Source organism: Alosa alosa, chromosome 1 (assembly GCF_017589495.1).
Source record: "Alosa alosa isolate M-15738 ecotype Scorff River chromosome 1, AALO_Geno_1.1, whole genome shotgun sequence".
Lineage (NCBI taxonomy): Eukaryota > Metazoa > Chordata > Actinopteri > Clupeiformes > Clupeidae > Alosa > Alosa alosa.
Genome location: NC_063189.1, coordinates 11552111 through 11578293, shown reverse-complemented (window position 1 = coordinate 11578293; position 26183 = coordinate 11552111). Strand labels below are relative to the sequence as shown.

The 26183-nt window shown below is 43.9% G+C and overlaps 2 protein-coding genes across 2 annotated transcripts in view; both read left to right on the top strand.

Annotated features, from left to right (window-relative positions):
- eif2b3 (eukaryotic translation initiation factor 2B, subunit 3 gamma) overlaps positions 1-14669 on the top strand; it is a 34033-nt gene extending 19364 nt beyond the window's left edge. Inside the window, exons 7-12 of the mRNA XM_048257494.1 lie at positions 1835-1968; positions 2550-2740; positions 4091-4153; positions 4563-4711; positions 8745-8848; positions 14478-14669. Coding sequence (XP_048113451.1) covers positions 1835-1968; positions 2550-2740; positions 4091-4153; positions 4563-4711; positions 8745-8848; positions 14478-14530 — 694 coding nt within the window. The 3' untranslated portion in view covers positions 14531-14669. The remainder of the gene's footprint in view (positions 1-1834; positions 1969-2549; positions 2741-4090; positions 4154-4562; positions 4712-8744; positions 8849-14477) is intronic.
- Positions 14670-21012: 6343 nt separating this feature from the next.
- Positions 21013-26183, top strand: part of ptch2 (patched 2) — a 31312-nt gene continuing 26141 nt past the window's right edge. Inside the window, exons 1-2 of the mRNA XM_048259004.1 lie at positions 21013-21539; positions 23159-23351. Coding sequence (XP_048114961.1) covers positions 21393-21539; positions 23159-23351 — 340 coding nt within the window. The 5' untranslated portion in view covers positions 21013-21392. The remainder of the gene's footprint in view (positions 21540-23158; positions 23352-26183) is intronic.

The window sequence follows — 26183 nt, the reverse complement described above, 5'->3', positions numbered from 1 at the left end:
TGCTGAGGTACGCTGTTGTCATTTTGAGTTTTTTAATGTCTCTAAACATAAAGGAGCGTAAAAGTAAAGTGACTGTTTAAGAGGGCGAAAGCTTGCAGTCTCCCCAACCACTCCTCCACCCTTCCATCTTCTCTATGTCCCTTTTTTGAGTTGCTGATTAGGATCCCAGGGTCTTGTCAGCCCAGGCCTCCCTTCACTAGTCCCCTCCTGGCCCCTCCTTCTCCCCCACCCAGAGTACCTCCACTCCTCGGCCCCCCTCTCTGGGGGCTCCCAGCCCTGGCTTTGTGCAGCTCTGCCGGGCTTTGTGCCGGACTCTCAACAGCCTCTTGGGGAGAGCTAAAGGTAGAGGCTGCGTTGAGCTCATCAGCTCGGTGTCCCTCTCACACACTGTGGGCTTTCTCTTCCTCTTGCTCGCTCTCTCTCTCGCTCTCTCTCTTTCTCTCGCTCTCTCTCTCTCACTCTCTCTCTCACTCTCACCCTTACTCTCCCCCTGTCTCTGAAGACGGAGCCCAGTCACTCTGTTTTGAATTTGCGGAGCCACTGATGTAAATATCATTTTCTGGAGGCTGACCCTGCCATTCTTAACCCCTCGCCCACCCCCACACACCACATTGCTCCGGCTCTTCTCCTCCCCCCTGTGCTTTTTCTCTTTCTTTCATCAAAGTATGCTGACGTTTTTTTCTTCAGTGTTCAGTTCTCCTTTCTCACTCTCCTTTCAGGTCTCCATTTGAGTCTGTCTTTGTCCAGCTCTCTCTCTCTCTCTCTCCATCTCTCTCTCCATCTCGTCTCTCTTCTATTTCTCCCCCTCGGCCCTATCAAAAGCTATATGCAGTGCAGTTCTGAAGGAGGAAAATGGACACAGCGTATCTGTTGTTTCTTTTTCCGCTTTCACATGGAAATTGTAATCTGGCTTCAAAAGTGAGTAAGACAGTGAGCGGGAAGCTGGAGCGGTGGGACACACAACAGACAGGGATCTTCTACTAACGCCCAAGGACTGACCCACGGCAGACACAACCGGGGACGCCACTAACGCCGGGGCTGACTGACCAAGACACAACAGACAGGGACGCCACTAACGCCCCGCGACTGACCGCACACAACAGACAGCGACGCCACTAACGCCCCGCGACTGACCGCACACAACAGACAGGGACGCCACTAACGCCCCGCTCTGAGACCTGACCGCACACAACAGACAGGGACACCACTAACGCCCTAAGTGCCCTTGAGCAAGGCACCTAACCCCTCACTGCTCCCCGAGCACCACTGTGGTTGCAGGCAGCTCACTGCACCGGGATTAGTGTGTGCTTCACCTCACTGTGTGCTGTGTTTCACTAATTCACGGATTGGGTTAAATGCAGAGACCAAATTTCCCTCACGGGATCAAAAGAGTATATATATACTTATACTTAACGCCCCGCTCTGATACCAGGCCTCGGTGTCAGCTCCTGTTTGAACATGTCAAAAACAGCACAATTGGTGTTATTTCTCTGGGCCTATAGTCTTTGCCTTGTTAAGATATCATGTGCAAATGACCTCTAACTAACTGTAGGGGGGGGAGGGGTTGATTTGAAAAAAGTTGTAATGGCATGCACTGCACCACTGTCTGTATGTCTTGTTCTAGAGGTGTGTCCCAAAAACATGTTGTTTTAGTTGCGTGCTACACATCAGGCTTGAATTGAGCCGAGTGCTATATCCAACCCTGCCGCGGTGTTGTCTTAATTGAGCCGAGTGCTATATCCCTGCCGCGGTGTTGTCTTAATTGAGCCGAGTGCTACATCCAACCCTGCTGCGGTGTTGTCTTAAGTGCCTTAACTGGTCTCTTCATGCTCAGGTCCATCTCTTCCATCCGAGGGGAGTTGGTGCCTTTTTTGGTTCGGAAGCAGTTCTCCAAGTCCATTAACTCACAGAGGCCTAAAGATGACAGTGATCAGGACCAGAAGAAGAAGGAACGGAATGCAAACCTTGGTAAGTACAGTAGTAATGCTCTCTTAATAGCCCATGCCCTTGTATTCCTATATTAATTATTACATATTAATACACCCTGTTAGTACAATCTATGTACTGCATGGTGTGGTAAGTGGCAATGCATCTTTTGTTTCATGGCTGCCACTTGTACACCTGCTAAACACTACAATCATTAACATGATGTAAGTTCCATAGATATAGGGCAATTCCACAGAAAATTGACTTTTTTGTCACATCCATAACGCCAGTGAAATGCCTTGGCATTTGTATGATGTGAATGATAACATTCATTTTTTGTGCATTTTTTCTCATGTACATTCTTCAGCCAAAAATAGCAAATGCTCAAATTTCATGTAATCATTCACATCATACCATATCATCACATTTTATTGGCGTTATTGATGTTACAAAAAATGTAATTTTCCATGGAATTGCCCTATAACAGTGTCATGCAACCAACAATACACATCTTCTCATTGCACCCAAACAGACACCCTCATTAACCATGTCTACACACTCTTCTTCTCCCTCCTCCCTCCCCCCTCCTCTTTCTCCTCTCTCCTCCCTCCTGCTCTTCGTAGACATCCTCATGTCCTGTAAAGATGACAGCCTGTTCCAGCTGGCCCGCGAGCGCTCCTGTTGGAATGACCACCGCGGTGACATGAGCGAGGCGTACCACGGCGGCAAGCTGCGCTGCTACATGCACCTGATGGAGGAGGGCATGTGCTATCGCGTCAACACGCTGGCCGCCTACATCGAGGCCAACCGCATGGTGAGCACCGCTCTCCGTCTCCCATGGGTGAAAGGGAAAGATTGAGCTGGTGTAGATGTCCACAGTGGAAATACATTTCTGAAAGGGTTGTCCTGGTCAAGCTAGCATATTTGCGAGTCCGTACCATAGGTAGGAAACTAAGAAAAGGTCTCTGCCTAGTCCTCAGTTCAGCGCACTGAAGACTGTTTATATCAGTGGTTCCCAAACTTAACAGGCATGTACCCCCTGAGACATTATGATCTTTCGGAGTACCCCCAACACCACCAATTGTTAACAAGTTTTTTTTTAATTGTTTTATTAATATTTATTTTTTTCAATTTTGTCGAGAATAGTGAATAGGATCATAAACATATGATACAAATCTCATCAATAGTCAACATATGATAGGCCTACAAATGTGCTGAATGTAATGATTTTTAATAGATCTGCACCTAATCTCACACACAATCGTCTTGTTGAATGCAGTGATCTTATCTGCTAGGTGCTTGTCTTTGCCTTGTAACTGGAGATTTAACTCATTGAGCTTTCCAAATATATCGCTAAAATAGGCCAGCTTCGTCAAGAAATGTTCATTAGCGAACGTGCTTGAAGATTCAAACATGCGCTCTTCCTCCAAGAAGAGGCGACTCGGAGCTCAAACACGCGACAGCACTTTACCTTGGGAAAGCCTTGCCTCGCTGTGAAACAGTACAGCCTTTTGGTCAGCTCCCATCTCCTCTCAAGTCGCGGAGAATAGACACGCTTTTAAGGGCGGGTCTTGATGAAATTCACCACTCTCACAACCTCGTTCAAAATCTCATTCAGGTCGGGACTAACTAAGCTGCCTTGACACGAGCGCTTCCCTATGAATAACACCGTGCGTCCATTGCGCATCGGGTGCTACCTGGGCCTAGGCTACAGATAAAAAAAATAATTAAAAAAACTCCTGTTTTTCACGTCAGTTCGCGCCCCACCTGGCATGTCTCCGCGGCCCTCAGTTTGAGAAACGCTGTTTTACCCTCTCTGTCTCCACTCTCGAATATTTTGTTAATGCGGAGAAAATATGTTTTTAATGTGCAGTGCAAATGCGGAAGTTAAGTTACCAACGTGGGATAGAGAAAACGTTTGAAAAGGCATAAGTTATGACTTAGATATTTTTTTGCGTACCCCCTGAAATCAGTCCACGTACCCCTGGGGGTACGCGTACCCCAGTTTGACAACCGTGGTTTTAGATGAATCAAAGGTGTCCCAAGTGCGCTGTTAAAGATCAACTTTGGCCAATACCCTGTGGAGATTAGCTCTTTTTAGGAACTTTAAGAACAAGTAAATGCCCTGAGAGTTACAGCATGCCCTGTGTGCTGTGTGGTACAGGCTCCCAAGCTGTTTGATGATCCTCCTGTCCACCCGTCCGCTTTGGTGTCAGAACGCAGTCAGGTAAGCCAGCACCTTCCTGGGCCGATGGTGTTCAGCACACACAAACACCTATGCTTGTGCAGGTGATTTATTTTGTAGCAGAAGGGGTCCTAAGTCTCTCTCTCTTTCTTTCTTTCTTTCTTTCTTTCTTTCTTTCTTTCTTTCTCTCTCTCTCTCTCTCTCTCTCCCTCTCCTCTTTTTCTACCTGTCTATGTGTCCGTCTCTCTTAGTTTTGTTTATAATTAGGTAATCCAGGTTTAATCCATTAGGTAAGGCTCACATTGTGAAGAGCATGCTGTTCAAGTAATAAGCCAGCCTCTATCTGTGAAATAAAAATGTAGTTGTGTTTCGAGCTCTTGAGGATCAAGTGGCTGGCTAAGTCATCGTTATCCTTTCGAGCTGTAATTATGTCTGTTTTGTCTCTGGAAAGGTTGGAGCTGACAGTATAATTGGAGCCTCCTGTCAGATAGCCGACAAGACCTCCATTAAACGCTCAACGATTGGCGCATCTACCACAGTCAAGGAGAAGGTTAAGATAACCAACTCCATCATAATGAATGGTGTAACCATCGAGGAAGGGTAAGTTTTCTTTCTCTCTCTCTCTCTCTCTCTCTGCAGCATGTCTTTCTCTGTCTGGTCTAATACATGTCATGGTGGATAGGCCAGCATCCAACTTCCTTAACCACTAACCAGGCATCAGACTCAGGCATCTTGCAAGTGCTTTTCTGCAAAGGAACGCTGAGTCTACGCTCTAGCTTTCAACACGGTCACCACACTCCGCTAGTGCCATGTTTAATGAAAAATGTGTATTTAAGTGACACTTGAGACATTTCTCAGAGCAGAGATATTCCCAAAACAAACAAAGGAGTTGAAATGGGTGCCTCGCAAAAGCTGAGAAATGTTCAATTGAAACTGTCAAATTTGAAAAATTTAGATTTTCTTGTCTTTTCATAGAGAACTAATTTCAAATGCTGCACTGATAAAATGTCTGGTCACTTTAAGACCCAAAATGTACTCTAAACATACGATTGTGTTGTCAGCCAAGGTATTTCTCAGCAGTTTGGACTTGGCACTTTTTTCCACACGGTGAAAGTCTCCGACAAAGTGGTTAATGCTGGTTTAAGTGCTTAGTGTGAGGGAACAGGTGAGAGGACTTTCTCTTCTTTTCTCAAAAAGCCTTGTTGCAGTGCTTACACTGAACAAAAAACCCTGTTTTTGAAGAAGCACTCGGGGGACGGGGCTTTGCTCCGTGGCCTGCGGGCGAGACTTGGGGCTGGATGGGATGGGACTGTTTGGAGGCAAGACTAGTCCCACTCTTGTTGTGTTGACAAAAAACAGAAACGTATGTTGTGAAATGTGAATGGCTACTCGGTGACCCTGAACAAGGTCACATTTCAGCACACACAGATAGGTGATGAATATAGATACAAAGCCCCCATTCCACACACACACACACACACACACACACACACACACACACACACACACACACACCCCTCCCAACCCCTGTTTCATTCTAGGAAAGTAACTCACATCAATTTTCATGTTGTCAGGGCATGTACTGAAAGCATCGGGCATGTCATTTAGCCAGTCATAACATTTGTAACATTTGTTTCACTTCTTTTGGATCACAGACTCATTCTTGCCAGCAGTCTTTTCTTTCAGACACTTGCTAATTTCTTTTCTCGTTTTCGTTCTTTTTTTTTTTTTTTTTTTTTTTGTCTCTTCCCCCACCACCAACCCCCACCCCACCCCACCCCAAACGGAAAGAATTTAGATTAAAGCTGATTTTGAGTAAATGACGTCCTTGCTCGCTTTTGTGGAAGTCTGAGGATAACATGAATTGTTGTGAGGGAGCACTGTGAAGTAGAAAAAAGGAGTCTGTTATTTTAAATCCTGGGGAAGGGCTTTTGGTCTGAGCACTGGCTCCCCCCAAGAACCAAAGCCCAGAGCCAGCATGGCTACCCTCATCGCCAAGTTAGTGCGCGCATAAAAGGAGAGGAAAGAAAGAAAAGGAGGACAGAAAGAAAAGGAGGAAAGAAAAGAAAGAATGAAACAGCAATTCTTTCAGAACATAAAAAATGTAAGAAGGGATTAGCAAATCCCTGGCATGTTAAAGAAGGCACTTGCATTTTTTTCCACCCTTTGTTTGCATGTAGGAGTGCTTGTTTACAAAGTGTTGGATTTTGTGTGTGTGTGTGTTTGTAAGGGGGATGAGTATGGGTAGAGTATAGGGGTTGGGAAGAGTGTGTGTGTGTGTGTGTGTGTGTATAATGTGTGTGTGCGTGCGTGTGAATGTGTTTGTGTGTGTGTGTGTGTGCGTGTGCATGCTCTAGGGGTGGGGGGTCATAGTGAGGAGGAGCATGGTGTTAGTAATTAGTGGTATTTCAGCACAGCTTCTTTGGTGGTCTCTCTGTTTAAAAAACGCCAATCCTTGTAATCTCCCATCACCCTGAACCCGACATCCTCCCTCGCTCTCTCTCTCTCTCTCTCTCTCTCTCTCTCTCTCTCTCTCTCTCTCTCTCTCTCTCTCTCTCTCTGTTTGTGTGCGTCTTACTTTCTCTATCCGTCTCTCTCTGTTTCTTTCTTTCTATCTCTCTCTTTTGTCTTTTTGCACATGTTCACATTCTCGTCCTTTGCTCGGCGTCCCCTTCACTGCCAGCACCTGAATAGAATGCCCATGTGCCTCTGCCAAGGCAAACCTGCCCATGTGAATGGTGGCAGGACTGGACACGTCACACTCACACACACATTCAGAGATAGCAGACCTGGTCTACCGCTTGCCAACTGCATATCTCTCTCTCTCTCTCTCTCTCTCTCTCTCTCTCTCTCTCTCTCTCTCTCTCTCTCTCTCTCTCTCTCTCTATCTCTCTCTATCTCCCAGTTTCTCGCTCTCTCTCTCTCTTTCTGAATTCAAATAAGTCTCATTGCTATGAAATATAAACACATGGTCATATTACCAAGGCATGACTGTAGCGAACAGAACATAACAAGTAAATATTGGGTATTGTTCAGCGCTCTCTCTCTCTCTCTCTTTCTCTCGCTCTGTCAGCTTATCTCAGTCCATCTCCTCCAGCCTGACTCTCTCTTGCAGTCAGACTGTGGGAGTGGGCCAAGTCGCCACCCAGGAGCCTTTATTTCCTATTGTAGTGATGTGTGAAGATAGCGCTTTAGGCTACGTTTATACGGTGACGATGAAAAGAGAAGAGGCAGAAGTGGCGTCTCGTCTTCATTTTTGTATTCGCGTTTAGGCGAGCATTCTCAGGGGAAATCTTTGTTTTATATGAAAGGCATAAGAGTATGTGATATTCAATTGGATATGCATTCCAGACCGCTGGGTGGTGGTGTGATAGAACCCCGATACGTCCGCAGCCTCAGACATTCTAATTTGACAGTTTAGCCAGAGAGGTAATCAAGGATCTTTGGTTTAGCCGTTTAGGCGGAGGCGCTTAACCGGGTAGTCTTCAAAACTCTACACTCTGGAAGGCGTCTTCAGATTTTTGCGTCTTCAAGCCCCGATGGCAGGGTCGCCGTGTAAACGAAAGGCACTTGTGATAAAATATTTTGTCGTCTTCCTTCGCAATCGTTCTCGTATAAACGGCCCCTTAGACAGATCCCGGAGCACGCGGCCCAGTCGAAAGGGTTTTTTTTCTTTTTTCGCTAAGCTTTAAAAGGCAGATCAGCGATTTGTTGCTCTTAAGCAGTTCTAGCACAGAGGAGACCTCTGCTGCCCTCAATGTTTTCTAAGTGGGAATATTTCATCATGGTCATGCAGATGTGGGCCACTTTAGAGCTCTCATTCCTGCTAGATTCACACGTTCTCGTGTTCAGCTTGCTCACACTGTGCCAAAGGGACTGTCAAGCAGACACATGCATGCACGCCACACTCAGCCACACACACACACAGGATACACACCCTCTCATGCACGACGATGCCACAGCATTTTTTGATAGCATTGTTGTCGCTCGCTTGCACACAAACGTGGGGAAGCTGGTGTTGTTTTTTAATATATATGCTAATACTGTCTTCAGGAAAATAAAACAAGCTTGGCAGAAAAAAAGAAAAACTCTGAGATATTAGGTTTCCTCGGTGGGGGGGGGGGGGGGTGTAGAAAGGGACAAGAGCCTCAGCTGTGTAATTATCAGAATACATGAAAGCTGAAGGTTCATGGTGAATATGTTTCAACGGTGAGGGGGGGGGGGGTTGAAGAGTGAAATTGGCCCTAGCAAGTCGAGTAAACATTAAACTGTGCAAATAAAGTTTTATGGTGCCAAAGTGATCCCAGGAAAATATTATTCTTTGAATGCTGTAAACATACAGCATATTGCGTGTGTGCGTGTGCGTGTGCGTGTGCGTGTGTGTGTGTGTGTGTGTGGAAACACATAAGGCACAAAGCTCTGTCACACAAGTCTGAAATGTGTGTGTCACTCTTCCCACACATGCTGACCCAGGGATAGTGTTTGGTGTGGAGGAGTCTACGTGGTGTCTCCTTTCACTTTAACTTCATGGTTACCACAGTGTGTGTGTAGGCAACATTCTAGCCTTGAAGTGTGTCTGTGTGTCTGTTTCTCCTGTATAATGGTAGTGTATTATTTCTTTTTCTGTCTGTAGGTGTAACATCCAGGGCAGTGTGATCTGCAGCAACGCAGTGATTGGGCGCAGTGCTGACATTAAGTACTGTTTGGTGGGAAGCAGCCAGCGCATAGAGCCAGAGGGTGAGCACCGAACAACAATCCACCACTCCACACTTTTACCCCTGCACACACACACACACACACACACACACACACCCACACACACACACTGCTCTGAACACACACCTTAGTGTGTTTGTGTGTGTGTGTTCCTTTCAGTCAACTTCTGTTTATGTGTGTGAGTGTTAAACAGAGAGAGGGAGAGAGTGAGCCGTGGCTTGTAATCTGCTTTAATAGCGCATTAAAACCAAAGCTTATGTGTACAATTGAGCTTTATTTTTAATATTCTTAATCCGCTCAGTCTTAAATCAGACTGTGGGCTTTGCATGGGTGTGTGAGAGTGAATGCAAACCTGTGTGTGTGTCTGTGTGTGTGCTTGTGTGTGGCTGGAGGCTGTTGTATTCCGGGTGGTCCGAGCCCTGGTCTCTAACCTCTCCATCAATGACACCGCCAGAGGCAGACTTAAGATGTCCAGAGACTGCCCAGGCCTAATTGAACAACAGGGTGTTGCTGCTCCACACACCCCCGCCTCCGAACTGCAACAATTTCCAGCCTCCATACCCTAGCCCACCCCCAACCCTCCTCTCCTGCCCCCCCCCCCGCCTCACCATTCTCTCACCACTGTATGGGGTATCAAAGTGCGACTGGACCTGATTAGCCCAGCATAACCTCCAAAGGCTGGGGCACACAGACCTACTGCCAGAAATCCCAAAGTTAGACTGCTGTACAACACCCCCAAGCCAACCACACACACACTAATACATCACACACAGCCCGCTATTCAGTCGAAATCTACAAGCCTCACTAAGGACCACCATTCAAAGATATCGCCCAGAATAAAGGAAAGAACCCAGCACTGAGGTTATTGTAACCTATTATTTAAAAGGCATTTCTTATAATAACTGCAATAAATATCCTGCCCCAAGGAGCCCAGGGGATGACAGGCGGTCCCTCTGAGACTTCTGAAGCAGAGTCATCATCTTAATTTAATAGGGAAAAAAATAAACTCATCAAAGTGCCAAGTTGCCCTGTAGTTTTGATGTCCCTACCCTCCTGAAATAACAAGCACTTGCAAGCCTTTGAAGCTACTTGAAAGCTGTGCTCCGTTTTAGATGGTTTTGGCACCAGCGTTAAAAAAAAAAAAAAATCCCAGCCTCTAAACCAAGGATACCACTATAAATAAGATTTGAATGACATTTCAATATGATGACTATTAGTACAGATTAAAGAAGCGCTTGAAAGAACACACAGAATCCCGAGTCCACGCCCTGCCTTTTTTCCCTCTGGATGCTGTCGGCAGGCAGGACACTCGTGGGGATAACATGTCCTCTCTGCAGGCCAGTAGCCCTCGCTAATCACCGAGCCGAAGACTGACAGGAACACTACAGGTGGAACTACACGCCAATGAACCACAAGTGTGGCTCTATCCAACTCTGTTGTGCAGTTAGTGTCATCATCACCATACCAAAGTTATGACTTCCATTATGATACCCACCGTAAATATCTCGATAACGATACCACAACAGAGACCCAAAAAAGTAATGGAATAAGAGATGTGAGATCCTCTTTCATCTGACCATCCTGTTTCTGCTCTGCTTTTTCAACACTTACCAAATTATATTGTGATATAATTGCCATAATATTTAAACCATGAATACTTTTATTATCTAATTTAATACATTGATCATGCACAGCCATGCACAGCCATGTTTCTGTTTATGGTATTTAGGAGACGCTTTTGTTTGGGAACGTAAGCTGGGTAATGGAAATGGGATAGCAATTTTCAGATCCAGTATGTGTCCTGTAGGCCAAAATTAAAGACCAAAAGTATATTGGATGGTATGAATTTCTTTGCTAAGTATATTTTCAATCATATATCATTAGTGCTGTTTATATGCACTATCAATGCACTTCTTTGGCAGATGTCTATAGGCTCCACATTTTAAAGTAATAGAGAAAATTATAGAGAAGCATGTATGCCTACTGAATATTAAATAGATCATTTATAACTGGGATTATTAATGTCCTTATGAACACCTGATGGTTTTAGCAGCTGATGTTATCAAGTTACCTGAGTAAACAGTGCATTTGCACATGTTAACCACATTAGTAAGTAGGCTGAACAGAAATGGATACTTTGTTACAAATACTTTGTTACTGTACTCGAGTAGATTTTTCAGATATTTTTACTTTACTTTACTATTTATTTTTAAGGCGACTTTTTACTTTTACTCCTTACATGGGGCAGCCGTGGCCTACTGGTTAGCGCTTCGGACTTGTAACCGGAGGGTTGCCGGTTCGAACCCCGACCAGTAGGCACGGCTGAAGTGCCCTTGAGCAAGGCACCTAACCCCTCACTGCTCCCCGCGCGCCACTGTTGTTGCAGGGAGCTCACTGTGCCGGGATTAGTGTGTGCTTCACCTCACTGTGTGCTCACTGTTTGCTGAGTGTGTTTCACTAATTCACGGATTGGGATAAATGCAGAGACCAAATTTCCCTCACGGGATCAAAAGAGTATATATCGGTACTTTCTACTCCTTGCATTTTACAAAACTGGCTCGTTACTTTAGTTTCAAATAATTTCAGTGGAGTTACCGTTAATTATTTTTCGCGTCATCAATAGCGGATGGGAATATACGTTGCACTTGACGCACCACTACAAAATGACTCGACAGATTTGGGTGCCATTCATTCGCGGCAAATCATTGCAGCTTGATGGCATTAACGTTAGCATGTAGTAGTATGTCTCAATTAAATTTAGTCAAAAATGCCCTCCTCCTCTCCTTGCCTTTGGTGCTTTCTTCTTTCTAACTTCTAGCTGCAGTATAGCCTATATCCTTAGCAATAAGTACTGTAGATGCAGCATTGGGTCTTGAACAGGGATGTAGTGGAGGCTAAACGCAAGTAAACACAGTTTACCCACTTTTGAAATTTCAGAAATAGTTTATCCACCTCTTATTAGAGTTTATCCACCTCTCAAAAGAGTTTATTCACCAATTACAACTGTTAACATAAAACAAAATCACACTGTATTATCCACAATAACAATATGTACACTCATCAACACTCTATGAACCACTTAATGCCACCTGTATTGTTATAAACATTGGACAATAACCTCCACGATCATCAACCATGTTGTAATGCCTTTTCTAAAAATCTGATACTGCATGGTGCAGTCCACCTTACCGTGATCACAGAATTCATAGTTTACCCACCTCTTATTTTACCACTACATTCCTGGTCTTGAAATATTCACAGGAATCCATAGGAATTAAATATTCATGTTGTTTTATCCAATATTAGTTGTGCAAATGTATAGTCCATCTTATACACACCCATGAAGCCAGCAAAGAAAATGAAAAATTAAGACTTTTGTGTAGTCATTCTATATCAGAACCTGACATACAATCCAAATTGTCTACAAGAAACCTCAGAAATGCATACCTTTATTGTCATTATATGCATTTTGGGTAACCAAAAGTCCTATGGGGAGTTTCCATAGGCCATTACAAAACGCATGAGCATACCTTGGCAAATAATGGTCTAAAGTACTAATTTTTCATTCTATATTGATCTACTTTTGCACACAGCTTCACAAGACCTGGTGCCAGGGCTCAGTCGTATTTCTAAAAACATCATATCAGTGACCTAGAGGGCTGAAATGTGGTCAGTTCAGAGATTCTTGTTATCCGGCAGAAAGAACAAAGCTATATTCTAGGCTCTGTAACTCGGTGCCAGTGCTTCCTAAGAAACTACAGGATCTTAGCTTTCTAAAGATGTCCATTTGATGGTAGGCCAAAAGAACACACTGCCCTCTGAATTAGGCAGTGCAATGTTAGGGTGGAAAGCCTAGAAATGGCCCAACAGGTTATAGGAAGATTTAAAAAGAGAGACTGGCACTCTTGCACTCTAGTAACATTTGTGTGGTCCAGGTACCGTTGCAAAAAAAAATGGTTGTCATTCAGAAGACTACTTTTACTTTTATACTTTAAGTAAATTTCCAAGCCTGTACTTTGCTACTTTTACTTGAGTAAAGAAGTTAAATCAGTACTTCTACTTTTACCAGAGTATTTTTTAACACCAGTATTTGTACTTCTACTTGAGTACTTTTGCCATCTCTGCTGAACTTAAACAAAGTTATTGTCATTAAGTGCCTCTTTAAACACTGATGATGAAAAAGTCTCTTCCTCAAACATTTTTTGGACCATGACCTGGACAATAATTGAGGGCGTAATTATGTTATGTTACCTATGGCATCCATTAACCTGTCATTCTTTGAAATTCGTAAATATTTTAGCAAGGCTCCCCAAAGTGCTTACCCAAGTTCGATATTTGCCTCCCTTGGTCTGAATTGCTTTGAAACGTTTAGTTTTTTACAGACATCCTTGTCATGCCCGAGGGCTTGGCCTAACTGTCACAATACACCTAAAATAACTCCAGACTTTAATCATTTGCTTAAAGCATCTGGTTTATCAACAAACCAAGGAAGTTTGGCAAGAACGTAGCCATACCTCTACCTCCCGTCACCGTCACTGAGAATAGCTACATTCATGACAGGAAAAAAAAAACAGTGTGCATACAAGGAGCAAGTCAGAGAGTGGAAGCAGAGCGCTGCTAACACACATAGCGCTGCTAACACACATAGCGCTGCTAACACACATAGCACACACAAGTTGTATTTAAACACCATCACTCATGAAGATCTGCCACTAAAACAAATGGGAAATCTGTATTTCCCAGAACCAATCTACTCCGTGCCATCGCTGTGCTGTCACTCCACCCTGTTCCCATTTGGGGCTTCGGCATCAGGTCGCGCTTCTGTTGCTGCTTAAGGTATTACGTTTTTTCCCCCACTGGCCCAGTTGGTGAGGATGGGCAGCCGCGGCTGCCGGGGACCACCCTGGCGTGGAGGGTCATGCGGGCAGGAGGCAGGTGTTGCTCTCCTGCAGGTGGTCACTTTCCTCAGCATGCGCCCAGGAGACCAGACGTTCCCCTCGAAACTTGGGAATCACTCCATGTTCTGTGTCTTAACCCTCCCCCCCACCACAACACACACACACACACACACGTACATGAGCACACACACGTACACCATCACCTCAAAAGTAAAATAAAAAACAGTCTCTCGCTCCTGGGCTTGGAAATGTAGCGCTCTCCTAGCGTTCCATGCTCTATTTATCTTTCCCCAAACTGAGAAACGCTAAAGCAGTCTTTTTGTACAGATTCCGTCACACTAAAATATGTATATGGAACATTAATTACCCCTCTCTGTGATTTGGTTTGGAGCAGTTACCTAGCAGACCCTGAAGCTTGAACAGTCGTGTGTGTGTGTGTCTTGCAGACCCTGAAGCTCTGTGTGTGTGTGTGTGTGTGTGTGTGACTGCTCTGTTTGTGACTGGTAACCTTTCAAAATAAATTGTAAAATGTCTTGCATAATATCGACATGACAAGCAGAAAATATTGTCAATACTTGCCAGTTCCCCAATTACATCATCTGTTTATACTTGAAGTGTGAATGGACTTGTTTTTGCCTACAATGATGAGAGAAACACATTTACATTGCTCTCATGTAAAATAAAGGGTCATATGCTTGCCCTGCTCCTTTAGAGTCTTGTCTAAATTAACTTTCTTTTGCTTTTTCTTGCAGCCGAAAGAACCAATGAGGTCATTGTTGGGTCCGATCAGCTCATGGAGATCTAGGACCTTGGGAAAGACGCTTTTTCACAGAGGACCCCAGAGAGACCAAAGCGGATGGGACGATCTGGCCTCCTACACCATAGCTCTTTATCAACACATCCACACACAGTGTCCAAATAAAGGCCAGCTATTTATCAAAACATCCTCAGTGTCACCCTTTTTTTTTATTATATTGGAGATATTGTCCGTTTCCACATGTTTCTTCAGTTATCTCTTGGGGTGACCTTCTTGTAAAGACTTCAGAAGGAATGTGTGTGTGTGAGAGAGAGAGAAAGAGAGAGAGAGAGAGAGCGCTGTTCATTCATGCTGCCGTATAGATTCAGATGAGACGCTGGGCTGTAAAGGCGGCTCTGTGGAGGTGCTGTTTGTTTGACGGGACCTCCAGGACCCCCTTCCCATGACCACCGTGAGCGAGCGTGTGTGTGTGTGTGTGTGTGTGTGTGTCCCAATGCTACAGCGAACAGATAACCACAATGGGCTTGAGTTTATTTGTACACAAGGAGTGGGGGGGAGGAAGAAAAAGAAAGAAAATGGAGGGATAGACCACCCAGCGAGATCCCGACGAGTTACAGCCCTCCCTCTCCCTCTCTCTCTCTCCCTCTCTTTCTCTCTCCCTCTCTCTTCCTCTTACAGAATGCCAGAATATAGCCCTTCTTATTTGCTCTGTCTCTTTCTTCTTTAGTTCTCTCGTTCCCTCTCTTTCTCTCTCTCTCTCTCACACACACACAAACACTCCTTCGTTCTCCATGCCATCGGAGATTTATGGCATACCATCGGCAACGCATCTCTTAAATTACAGGTCTGAAGATCCTTGGTCATGAAGGATGACGAGGCCTCAAGGAAGATGCTCTGACCTCATAGCATGATTTACATGCTCTGCGTTTTGTTGTGTCTGTGGCCAACTGGAGTCATTTAGGTTAATTGGTGTAATTGTCAGAAGATCCTTGTCTGTTCGACCACGTTTTGCAATTTCGGTGCGTTTAACTCTGTTGTTAATCACTCACTATAATTACTAATGAAACCCTTTCCCCCGTCTGTTGTTTCTTTTTCTCTGTTTCTCCTCGAGTAACGTACGTTTAGTCCAGGTTTATCTAACCTCCCACTGTATGGGCTCCCTTCCACCCAGACCAGAGTAAGAAATCATTGAAGCCACACAGTGCTCTCGAAAAAGAATGCTTTAGGCTTGATCTTTCGTGTAGGAAAGATTTTTTTTGCCCAGGGTTCCTCTGTGAACAGACTCATGTTTTGACAACTTTTATATCAGTCAGACCAGGCAAATTAGAGGGAGCGCTTTTTGGGGGAAGAATGTGAACTGCCTGAACTGAAACGTCTCGTTTCGCCTCTTCTCGAGTTCTGCTATGCATTCCCCCTTTCAATACGAGGTGCACTTAATTGAATTCACACGTTAACTCGCCACTATCTGATAAGATGGCACTCGGCAACCCCACTCAACAACGCTGGCTTCACACAAAGTGGCAGGTTAGGCCCAGGTGGGAGTGCTCTCCCCAAGGTCTGTATATTTAGACAAAGACGCCTCGCCATAGGCCCAGTCCTTCAGGTCATGTGTGTTTTGTGTTTGTGTGTGTGTGCGCTCTCTCCTGGACTGTGTTCTGTGTCAGTCCCCACCCCTCTCAGCCAAATGTGACAGATGCTTGTGTTTTCCAGAGCTGGAGATCAGATGTCAGCCGACAGATCATATATCAGGCCTCGCTCGCCTGTCTCTGGGTTGCTTCCAGGGGCTGGGTGGCAGAGGGGAGCACGGCCTGTTTGTTAGTGCGAGACGGACAGACAGACCTGGCTCTGGCATGCAACATTAACTGCTCTCCAGCATCCCAAGTTGTCTGAACACCTTCAGAGTATCACTGATGCAGGCATCCAACCCAACATTCCCAATGCATCCTCCATTGCATTTCCTCGTGCCATCAATTTGTGTTTTTTTTTTTTTTTTTTTTTCAAGAACAGAAACCAGTGTGAAATACTGTCATGCACCCACTACTGCCAACCACTGATGTGGTTTTTGTTTTCAAACCTAGCCTGCGACGGGTTCCACCAGCCGTGCCTAATGCCCAACTTGGAGAGCTCTCCGCTAAATGCAGCTCTGGAGTGCTCCCTCCTCCAAGTGAAGATGCTAATGTTTATGACCTGGTGGTTAAATGCTGGTGAGTGGCAGCTACAGTAAGTAGTGTAAGTGCAGTGGTACTTGTGAAGGCCCCGGGTGTCATTAATCAGCTCAGACGTAGATATAAATATGGCCCTGGAGCTCATCCAGACCTGTCTGCCACCAGCCTCCCCAGCTATAGAGCTTCTTGCACAGCACCAAAATGTGTGTGTGTGTGTGTGTGTGTAGGGAGGGCATCCTGACTGACCAAGCGATGGATAGAGCAGGAGAAGAATCAATGATCAGAGCACAGGGGTTGGGCGCCGCCTTCACTGTGAGGGAGTGTGTGTTTGTGTGTGTTCGGAGGGGGTTGGGAGGAGGGTGGCAGGAGAGCTGGGTGTGGGCTTGTCCGCGGGGCTAATCACGGTGGATGGCGAGAGACTAGCTAGGCCACCCAAGTGGCATCCCCCACCCCCACTCCTCCTCAAAAAAAAAAAAAACCTGCATGGTTTGCTAGTGACCCCTACACATTACCAGAACACTTCCTCAATTTGTCTTCTGTGTTCTTGAGGCACAGACAAATTTCCTCTCTTTTTCACCCACGTTTAAGACACTGCATCCCTCCCATGCCTTCACACCCACTTTCAACACACTCACACACCACAGAATTAGTGCTTTCTTACTACTGCAGAACAAAGGCAGCATACAACCTCTGTGTCCTCTGTAGTCTAATGACTTTAGACACAATTCCGAGACAACCGAGTGTGTTTTTTTCCTCCTTGGTTTTTGCACCCACAGAGTTTAAGATGATCATCTGTATACTTCTAATGTTGTATTCCCACACAACTTGTAATTAATAAATAATGTAATTAATATGTTATTTATGCTCATTTGAAATCTCCCCCAAGTTATTATGCATACTCTTGTGACAAGTCCATATATTGATTATTGGTGGGATTGATTAATATGTGAATAATTATCAGGAAGATGAATGCATGGATGAAGGAGATTTAATGCAGCACGTCAAGGCAGGATCTTTTTTAATCTATTGCTGGCACAGAATCTTTAGTTATCCTATTTACTGAGGTAATTCTCTTATTTATTGATGTATATTATTTCATATTAAAATTAATTATGGCTCAAGCATATCTGATGCTAGTGGTATGAGAAGAAGTGGGTGTCCCAATCTATGCTGATGCTCAGTGGGATACATTCATGTTCGTTCATTCATTCATACATTAGTGTTATGGACATCATTTTCTAGGTGAGGTCATCTTTTGACAAGTTTTCCATTTTTTCTTGGTCTGTGTTTATTGCCCTGTGCCATGGGTTTTTCTGTATGTTGTGTTTTAGCTGTACTCATGACAAGGAACAAAAACCTTTTCCAGAATTGTTAATATTATCAGTATATGCAATATACCTGTATAGTCTCTATGTACTGAACCAACATATGCCACACACTTACTAACGGACCGTAGGCCAGTAGATAAATAAACAAACAAATAAATAAATTAGTCAATAAATATGTAAGTTGCTGGTGGTGTGGCCAGAAAACAAAGAGGTCTTTTTATGCCACCTGCCAGTTAACGTTCAACAATACCTCAGTTAAAGAATCACAAAGACCCCTGGAAAGAAAAAAAAAAAACTTTTAAGGGGAACCATTCATTATGGTGACAAAGGGGGTGAGAAATACATTATCATAATTAATCTTATCTGTGGCTGTGGGTGGCAAACCCTCTCCTTTTGGGACTGACGGAGCCTCACAATGCCTGTATGTACACATCACTGTGTTACAAAGCACTTTGGGGGCTAAGAATATTTTAAGCTTTGTAAACATTCACCAAACAAGTCCTGAATGTTGGCTTCAACGTGGAGTCTCCCCAGGACTTTTTGTACACCAACATGGCCAGCCAAAGCCCATTCAATAAAAGAACATCGTCTTCCTTAGGGTTATCGTGGATTTCTGTGGCAAAATGCCCAAAATGTGCGCCTTTGTGCATCTTGGTACACTACACACTACACAACACTCGTAGTGTTCCCCTTCAAAGGATAAAAATGACATTTCTTATTCTGAGACTTGTTTCAATTTTAGTTGGTTCACATTCAAATAGTCTGCACCATATGAGCACAATAATAATCAGTGTTTGCACATTTGAAATGGATTCTTTTGATGTTAGTGAAAAGCATGCCGTCTATAAATATTAACACTGACTCAAAGACATCATTGTGGATGTCTCTTTACATGTAATCCTTGTGCTACGTTCCAGTGTGCAATGAGTGAGCGTTGAGCGTTAGTTACTCCACAGTATGTGTAAAAGAATATGTAGTTATATGTGACTGGAGAATTTTATCACATTGCTCAAAAACATCAGTTGCTTGATGAAGTCCCTCTTTGTCTACAGACCACACAGTAAGCTTAAGATAGTGTACACAAGGGACACTGATTTTTTTCAGTGTGAAATATTGATTTCAATGTAGGATTACATGAAAACTTTTTTGTTGTATTTTTCTCCTCGTGTCATTTGGCATTTTCGGCATGTTGTCCCCAAACACATCTGCAACAATAGAAGGCCTATACATGCCTATGTCTACCATCCATTTCACAAATAAATGCAAGACTGCAGGTTTACAATAAATAAACACCCAGTTGCCTGCTAAGCCGTTCAGCTGTTGCGTGATGGGTGAGCGAGAGAGTGGTCCCGTAGTTTTGCAATTGTACACACACACACACACACATGTGCGCCAGGATGGGCTGGGGCCGTTTATGTTTGGGGGCTGTGTGATGGCAGATTTCTGGACAGCGCATGGTCATCTCCCTGGTTTATTTATCCAAGGCCTCTAGACCTCGGCCTGGACCTCCCTCAGTTTGTTAGGCTTAAAGGGGCCCCCTACCGCACAGAGTAATTCCTCACATTCCACATCAGCTCCCATTTCCAGCTGCCTTTTCCCTCATCAAATTAAACAAATTTGAGGAACTGGATCCACGCCAGATCAGGCCCACATCCAACCCAAAAGTCAGCCGGCCGCAAGAGCTGGGCCGGCCAGCCATGGCCGCAGCATCGACAGATGTCCCATCGGCCAATATTAATGTGGGCACGTGAGAGGCTCCCAGTCCTGTGCAAATTTGCTGTGGACACTCAACTGGACCCTTGGGTCAAGGGCACAATTGTGAATGAACATAGTGTGTGTGTGTGTGTGTGTGTGTGTGTGTGTGTGTGTGTGTGTGTGTGTGTGTGTGTGAGAGAGAGTGAGACAGAGAGAGTGTGTATGTGTTTGTGTCTTAGATATGTCCTACATTTTTGGTGTGCCAACAGAAAATGACACATATCAAACTTACTTTTTCTATGTAACTGCAAAAGAGCAATGTATACTGAAGTGAGGGTAAACTCTGCAGACCTTTCAAGTGACTTGACGTCAACTAGTTCTATGAAGATGACATTCTAGGCTATGTAATGATCAGTTAAATAGTAATGTGTAGGGTACATCAACTGTGAAAATATCAAAGTTATTCTGGATTTTGGATTAGCTATTTTTCTGAACTCTGCAAAGCAGCCTATAGTAATTATTAAGTGTCTGCATTTTAAAGCTAGGATTTGCTCTTTTAAAATATAGGCTATACAAGAGCAGATGGATGGTCATAAACGGCGAATTTTTTTCTGGTTATCAATCTGTTACATAGGGGAGCTATCACCACTACTTTAAGAGGCAGACATGCAGCGCCCTATTGGTGGGTTTGAGTATTTCACCTTAGAAGTTTGACACTGGATTCAATTTTAGATCAAACTTGCCAAATTTACGTTATTTAATGTCTGTTTTATTATGTAAAACAAGTAGCTTACTTTATCATTTTTTGGGAATAAGAATTATTAATATCTCAGTGCTAGTCAATAATGTTCACAAACATATCTGAGTGAATGAATAGAGTTTTAGAGAGCTGTGTAGTAGTAGTTAGTCTATGTGGATTGTGGAAGTATCTAATAGGAGGTAATCGAATATGGTAGCCTACATTTGTCTACGACTCTGAGCGCACGGGCGCACATGGATTTCCCATTTATTCTGTTCGCGTTTCCAGTCAAAAGTGACAGGGAAATCTAAACTACTCCAGCTTGCATAGTGCGTATCATGCAAAATATCAAACAAATTGTTCGCCTAGTTGGTATCAACAGATATCTTATGCGATACCGTCTTAAAATGCGAGTTCAGGCTATTGCAAACGTGCAGAGCAGGGCTGCAGTGTGCTGAGTTTATTGAAAGAGTTCCTCTCTCTGACGCCCCCTTGCACTCCCCCTCCCTCCGATGATTTGAAGGGCTGCCTGGGTGGTCTCCCTCTCTCTCCACTTTGGTGAGCTGTTGCTTAGCAGCTAATAATAGGAGATGTTTGCAAAGTAATTTGCCTCTTCCTCGGCCAATGAGAACCAGAGCACTTTTCCATCAAACCACCCTTTTCAGGATTTGTAAAGAGGCTACCTTCTCCAAATGTTACTGCTACAGGATCAGAAGCAGACTAAGAAATCTGCTCGCGACTTTCCTCTGGTTTAAAACGTTGTTTTATAAGCTATCGGGACGGATGAAGACCGAAGGATTTATACAGATTCGGGCACATAATGTTGGGATGGAGTTGCAAGACTTTGACTCAAGGAAAGACTAGTGAATATTCTAACTTTTGTCCAGTGGATGCGCTTATTCTCTATATTGGATTACTATCGCGTCAGTTAAACGCAAAAAGTTTCTTAACTTTTTTCTGTGCTCCGTTTTCTCATTTGGACTATGGCCTCGGATCCCAGAGTCCCCGGGGCCGGTGTTTTTGGAGATTTACCCCCCAGTTATACGCATTCCCCGCCGGCTGTGAGCTCAGATCTTCTCCGAAGACCTAGTTATTGCCACGCCGCTGTCGCGTTAAAACAGATTTCTAAGGTGACACATCTTTTCATTTGGATCTTCTAGGTTATGATTTCAGTCATCGTCGCTTTGTTGTCTTATTTCCATGCTAGCAGTAAAAGTTGTACATCTCGTTTTCACCACGGCTATTTACCGCTATGCGGCATAGGACAAACAACTAGGATTTCAGCGTAACGTAAGCTTCATGTGCACAAGCCCATGTATAGTCCTACACATTATGTGCGTTATATGTTATAGAGCTATCCTTTTAAGTTACCGGGAGTAGCAGGTTTGAAGTCGATGAGTGCAGATAATTTCATGAATGAAAATACGTGTCTCCATTCATTTTAATTTTGGATAGCTGGTTATTATTTCACCACATTCTAGTTGTAGGCTGAACGACTGTTTGTTATACATTTGTCTACAAAGTTACCTTTTAGATATATCGCGTAACAAGTTATTGATGTTTGTATGAAAATGCGGTGGGTCTACCAGAGGAATTCAGTGATTAAGTTTTATCTGACAAAGCATCACTGAACCGCATGAACCGCTTGGATATGTGTCAAAACTCTGATGACTGAAACCAAAACATGTCCAGTTGCTGTAGCACTCATTTTCTTGGAGGAGTCTATTGGATAACTTTAAATGATGATTCATACAGTAGCTAGTGTCTTATTTTGGATTGATTTGAACTTGTCAATGTAAACTAAGGGTTCACTGTCAGATCTATAACATTTAACATGGTCTATAACATATGCACTTTAGATTGGTTGTATTTGTTGTTATGCTGATTTCTGGTAAAATGGTGACTCTCACAGCCCTCTCATTGTGTATAACTAATTTTCATTTAATTGCCATCAGGCCATTCATCACTAAGTAGGCTATGTTTTGTAGGCTATGTGTTTTCAATGTGAACTATTTTGGTGGGTAGTAGCAGGTCTACAATATTTTTAAACTTACCGGAGTTTGTATTTATTTTACTGGTCCCAAAGTCCCAAAGAGGCTTCCAACAGCTAGTATGTGATGTGTTTGGGCTAAATTAGTTGGTGATGATGTGTGAATTGCCGTAAGGCTATGTAGTACGTAAACTTCAGGGATTTCTGAACAGGTTAGCCATACGTCACTGCTGGCCTTATGGGAAACTCCAGGCCAGCCTAATATTACGTGAAGGGCTCTCAATCTGCTGCTGTTAATCTGTTATGTCCTCTCAGAACAGTTTTCTATATTATAATGTCTTAAAACAAAAAAAAAAATGTTTGCCAGATAGAGCTTAACCCTGGTGAATTGGGGTCATGTTAGGGATGGCCCACATGCAGTTTGCAGGCCTGGCACATATATGGGATGTCATGTTGCTTGGGTGTAACAAAGCTGTTTATTGTCCTTCAAGATGAAACAACACCAGCCATATTTGGATGAATAAAACTCATGGGTAGACATGTTATGTTCCAGTGTTATTGTACCCAGTAGGTGTACACAGTAGGTGAGCCTTCTTAAATTAACACATAAACTTAGCTCTGAGAACTGAGGTGTTCGCTGTAGGTTACATCTGGCATGCCAGTGCACCTCTGTCCACGCATGGCAGCACTGATTTCCAACAACGCCACTGTATTTATTAACAAAGTGTCTCTCTTCCCTCTCTCCTTGACGCATTTCAGGGGAAGGCTGTGGGTCAGAAAGCGCCACTGTGGATTCGGGCGAGATTCCAGGCCCTCCTCTTTACTCTGGGCTGTCACATCCAGCGACATTGTGGAAAGGTCCTTTTCATTGGACTGCTTGTGTTCGGTGCCTTTTCTGTGGGTTTGCGGGTCGCTGCCATCGAAACGGACATCGAGCAGCTATGGGTAGAAGGTGAGTTCAAGCTTTCAGCTTTTGGTTTGTTCTTGGGTTCAATGTTTGTTGTGTGTGTGTGTGTGCGAATGTGTGTGTGTGTGTGCGTATGTGTGTGTGTGTGTGTGTGTGTTTGTGTGTGTGCGTGTACATATTACCCAGAGCTGAATGCTGTGTGGTGAGTTAAGGCAGATGTGGAATGAGTTGGACTTTATTTGTCATTAGTTTTGTGACAGAATAGGAATCTTTGTCAGCGTTGCCTGTGATCAAAACAAGTTCAAAAAGTTTGTTGTGCCTTACTTATCCTCTTGGAAGTTCCTTAAGGTGTACCTCCTTGCTTTTGGGAAGACATAGATCTTCAATTTAGGCATTCCATATCTTCTGTCACGCATAGCTAGCATTATTTTTCCAGGCACAAGTAGGCCTTTCTCTTGTTCTTTTCTTCCTAATCAGCGAGTATTGTTAGCGATGGACTCTTTTTCCTAGTTATCTCAGTTATTTATTTATTTATTTATTTGTCCTTTTCTATGTGCCTTGCTTATCTGCACACATTCGGGCAGCTTTATTTGGTTTTCACACTGCCAAATTCCTCCTAAGCCCCCTCGGCTTTCGCCACTCTTCGGAGCCCCAGAGCAGATGGGCTGTGTGAATCGTTAGCCATCTTTGAGCCACTGACCCTCCCCCTCTCTGACTCCCTGTGTGGTCCTTAACTATTCTTGGATTCCATTCAACAATAAAGGCACCCCCTTTTCCTTCTCTCCCCTCTGAAAAAAATAATAATAAATGAATGCAGCTGAAGTTTACCCACCTGCTCCACACACACTGAAAAGAGTCACAGCAGTTGTAGTGTAAACAAGGCGTACATTTTTTTACCCTTTTAATTCCGCAGCGTTGTGTTTTGGTTGATTCATTTTCATGTGAGAGATCGGGGTAGTGTGAGTTGCACTGGTTCTTGGTGGCCTTTGGTCTTAGTGTTTTACTTTGTGTGTCACTGTGTTGAGTTTTTTTTTAATTTAGTTTATGGTATTTGCCCACAAGCCTCTATGGGTTTGGGTCTGGTTACTCCATATTGCATTCTATATGGATAACATTTTAGTATTGTTTGGTGACTTTCATCTATGTTCGCCATCTTGTCTGTGAAGTTTGTGTACTTTGGGCTACACTGACTGGGAGAAGGGTGTTGTCAGATGAACTTGTGTGTTAATGTAAAGCAGACATTTACTGTGGAGCTTTTCTAGGGAAATGCCAAATTGCTGAAAAGGGAATCCTGTGCCTTTAAGAGGCTGTGCCCATGTTTCTAAAGTTTCTGCCTGCGTTGTTTCCCCCAATAGCCCATTGACAAAGCAGCTCAGGGCTGAATGGAAGGTAAGTGGTTTGGTAACAAGGAGAGGTTAGTTCTCACACACAGACACACATACATACACACACACAAGCACCACACACACACACACACAAAGTCACATACACAACCATATAAAGGGAGAGGGTTTTCAAAAAAAGGAAAGACTGATTCAGAATATATTTTAATCAGTTTAAGTTGGTCATTGGGTGTTCAGCTATAACAAAGATGGTCTGTGCTTGTGTGATTGTACAAACAATCTTCGTAAAAATGTGTTCTGCATATTAATTATTGTGCAAAACAGCTTAAATCTAACATGGCAACATTATATCTTCTATGGATTCCCAAAGATTGAACATTATACAAGTCTAGCTGTGCTCTATCAGTCTGTGGTAAGACAAGCCTTTGGTGCATTTCTTGGTGCATTTCTTGGGGTCAGTTTCGAGTATGGTAGTCTGGTGTGTCCCCAAGCATCCCTCTGTTACGTTGGTGTGGTGGCTCTTGTGTGTGTGAGTGCATCATGGTAGGCCCATCTGGAGTGGGCCCATTCCCCTTTAAGTGCCCTAAGAGTGGAGAGAGAAGTGCAGAAAGAAAGCACTGCGGCCTGACACTTCCCCAGCTGTTTGTTTGGGGAGCATATGCCCCCATCAGTTACCCCGGGGCTTTAACTGCCCCCACCCACCCCAGGCCTTCCCTTGCCCCATCCCCCAGCCCCACCCAGATGTCACCCCGGCCACCTAGTATGGACATCTGAAGTGTCGGACTAGACCACCATGGCGACTTTAATTGCTTCCTCCTTCTCTAAAGTGACGTGTGAAAACTGTTGCCCTGCTCAGGCTGTAGGGAGAGGAGGGCCAGACCTGACAGTGTTTGTCTGAAAGTGTAAACATTCACAGTCCCTTACTATGGACGTATCCCTAGTGTGTCTTCCATGTTCCTAATGGAAAGGGGCATGAAGTGAACATCAGTAACTGGAGAACATTATCTAAAGTGGTGAAAAGGGCACAATGATATGTCTGGTGAGCTTTTACTCTGGGTGAGGGAAGTGTATTATGGATATATTATGGTATTTTTTTCCGATTAATTTATAGAAATATACCCATGTTGGAACCATGTTGGTTCAACACAACTGGCAAGAGTCAACTAAGGACAGGGTCTCTCTTCACTTCTCAGTTCACTATCAGGTACTGGTTAACTATTGGCAGAAACTATTGATGGAAACTATTGATGGAAACCTGAGATATTGTCACTATTGTCTGGGTGAAGGAAAGGGCACCATAAACCTTTTGTCTTGAATGACAAATACATTCCACACACACATCCCTCCACATTTTCCTCTTTCAAACTTGGTGCAGCAGAGTGGCATCTTCTTGTGTAAGACTTTGTATGAAAATAATCACAAGCAGATATTATTATGGGATGTTTTTTTTTCAAGACCTTTGGTCAGCTTCAGTTTAGTGGACATAGTATGACATGCCAGTGTTTACATGTCCAGTTCAAGAATCTGTGTAAAC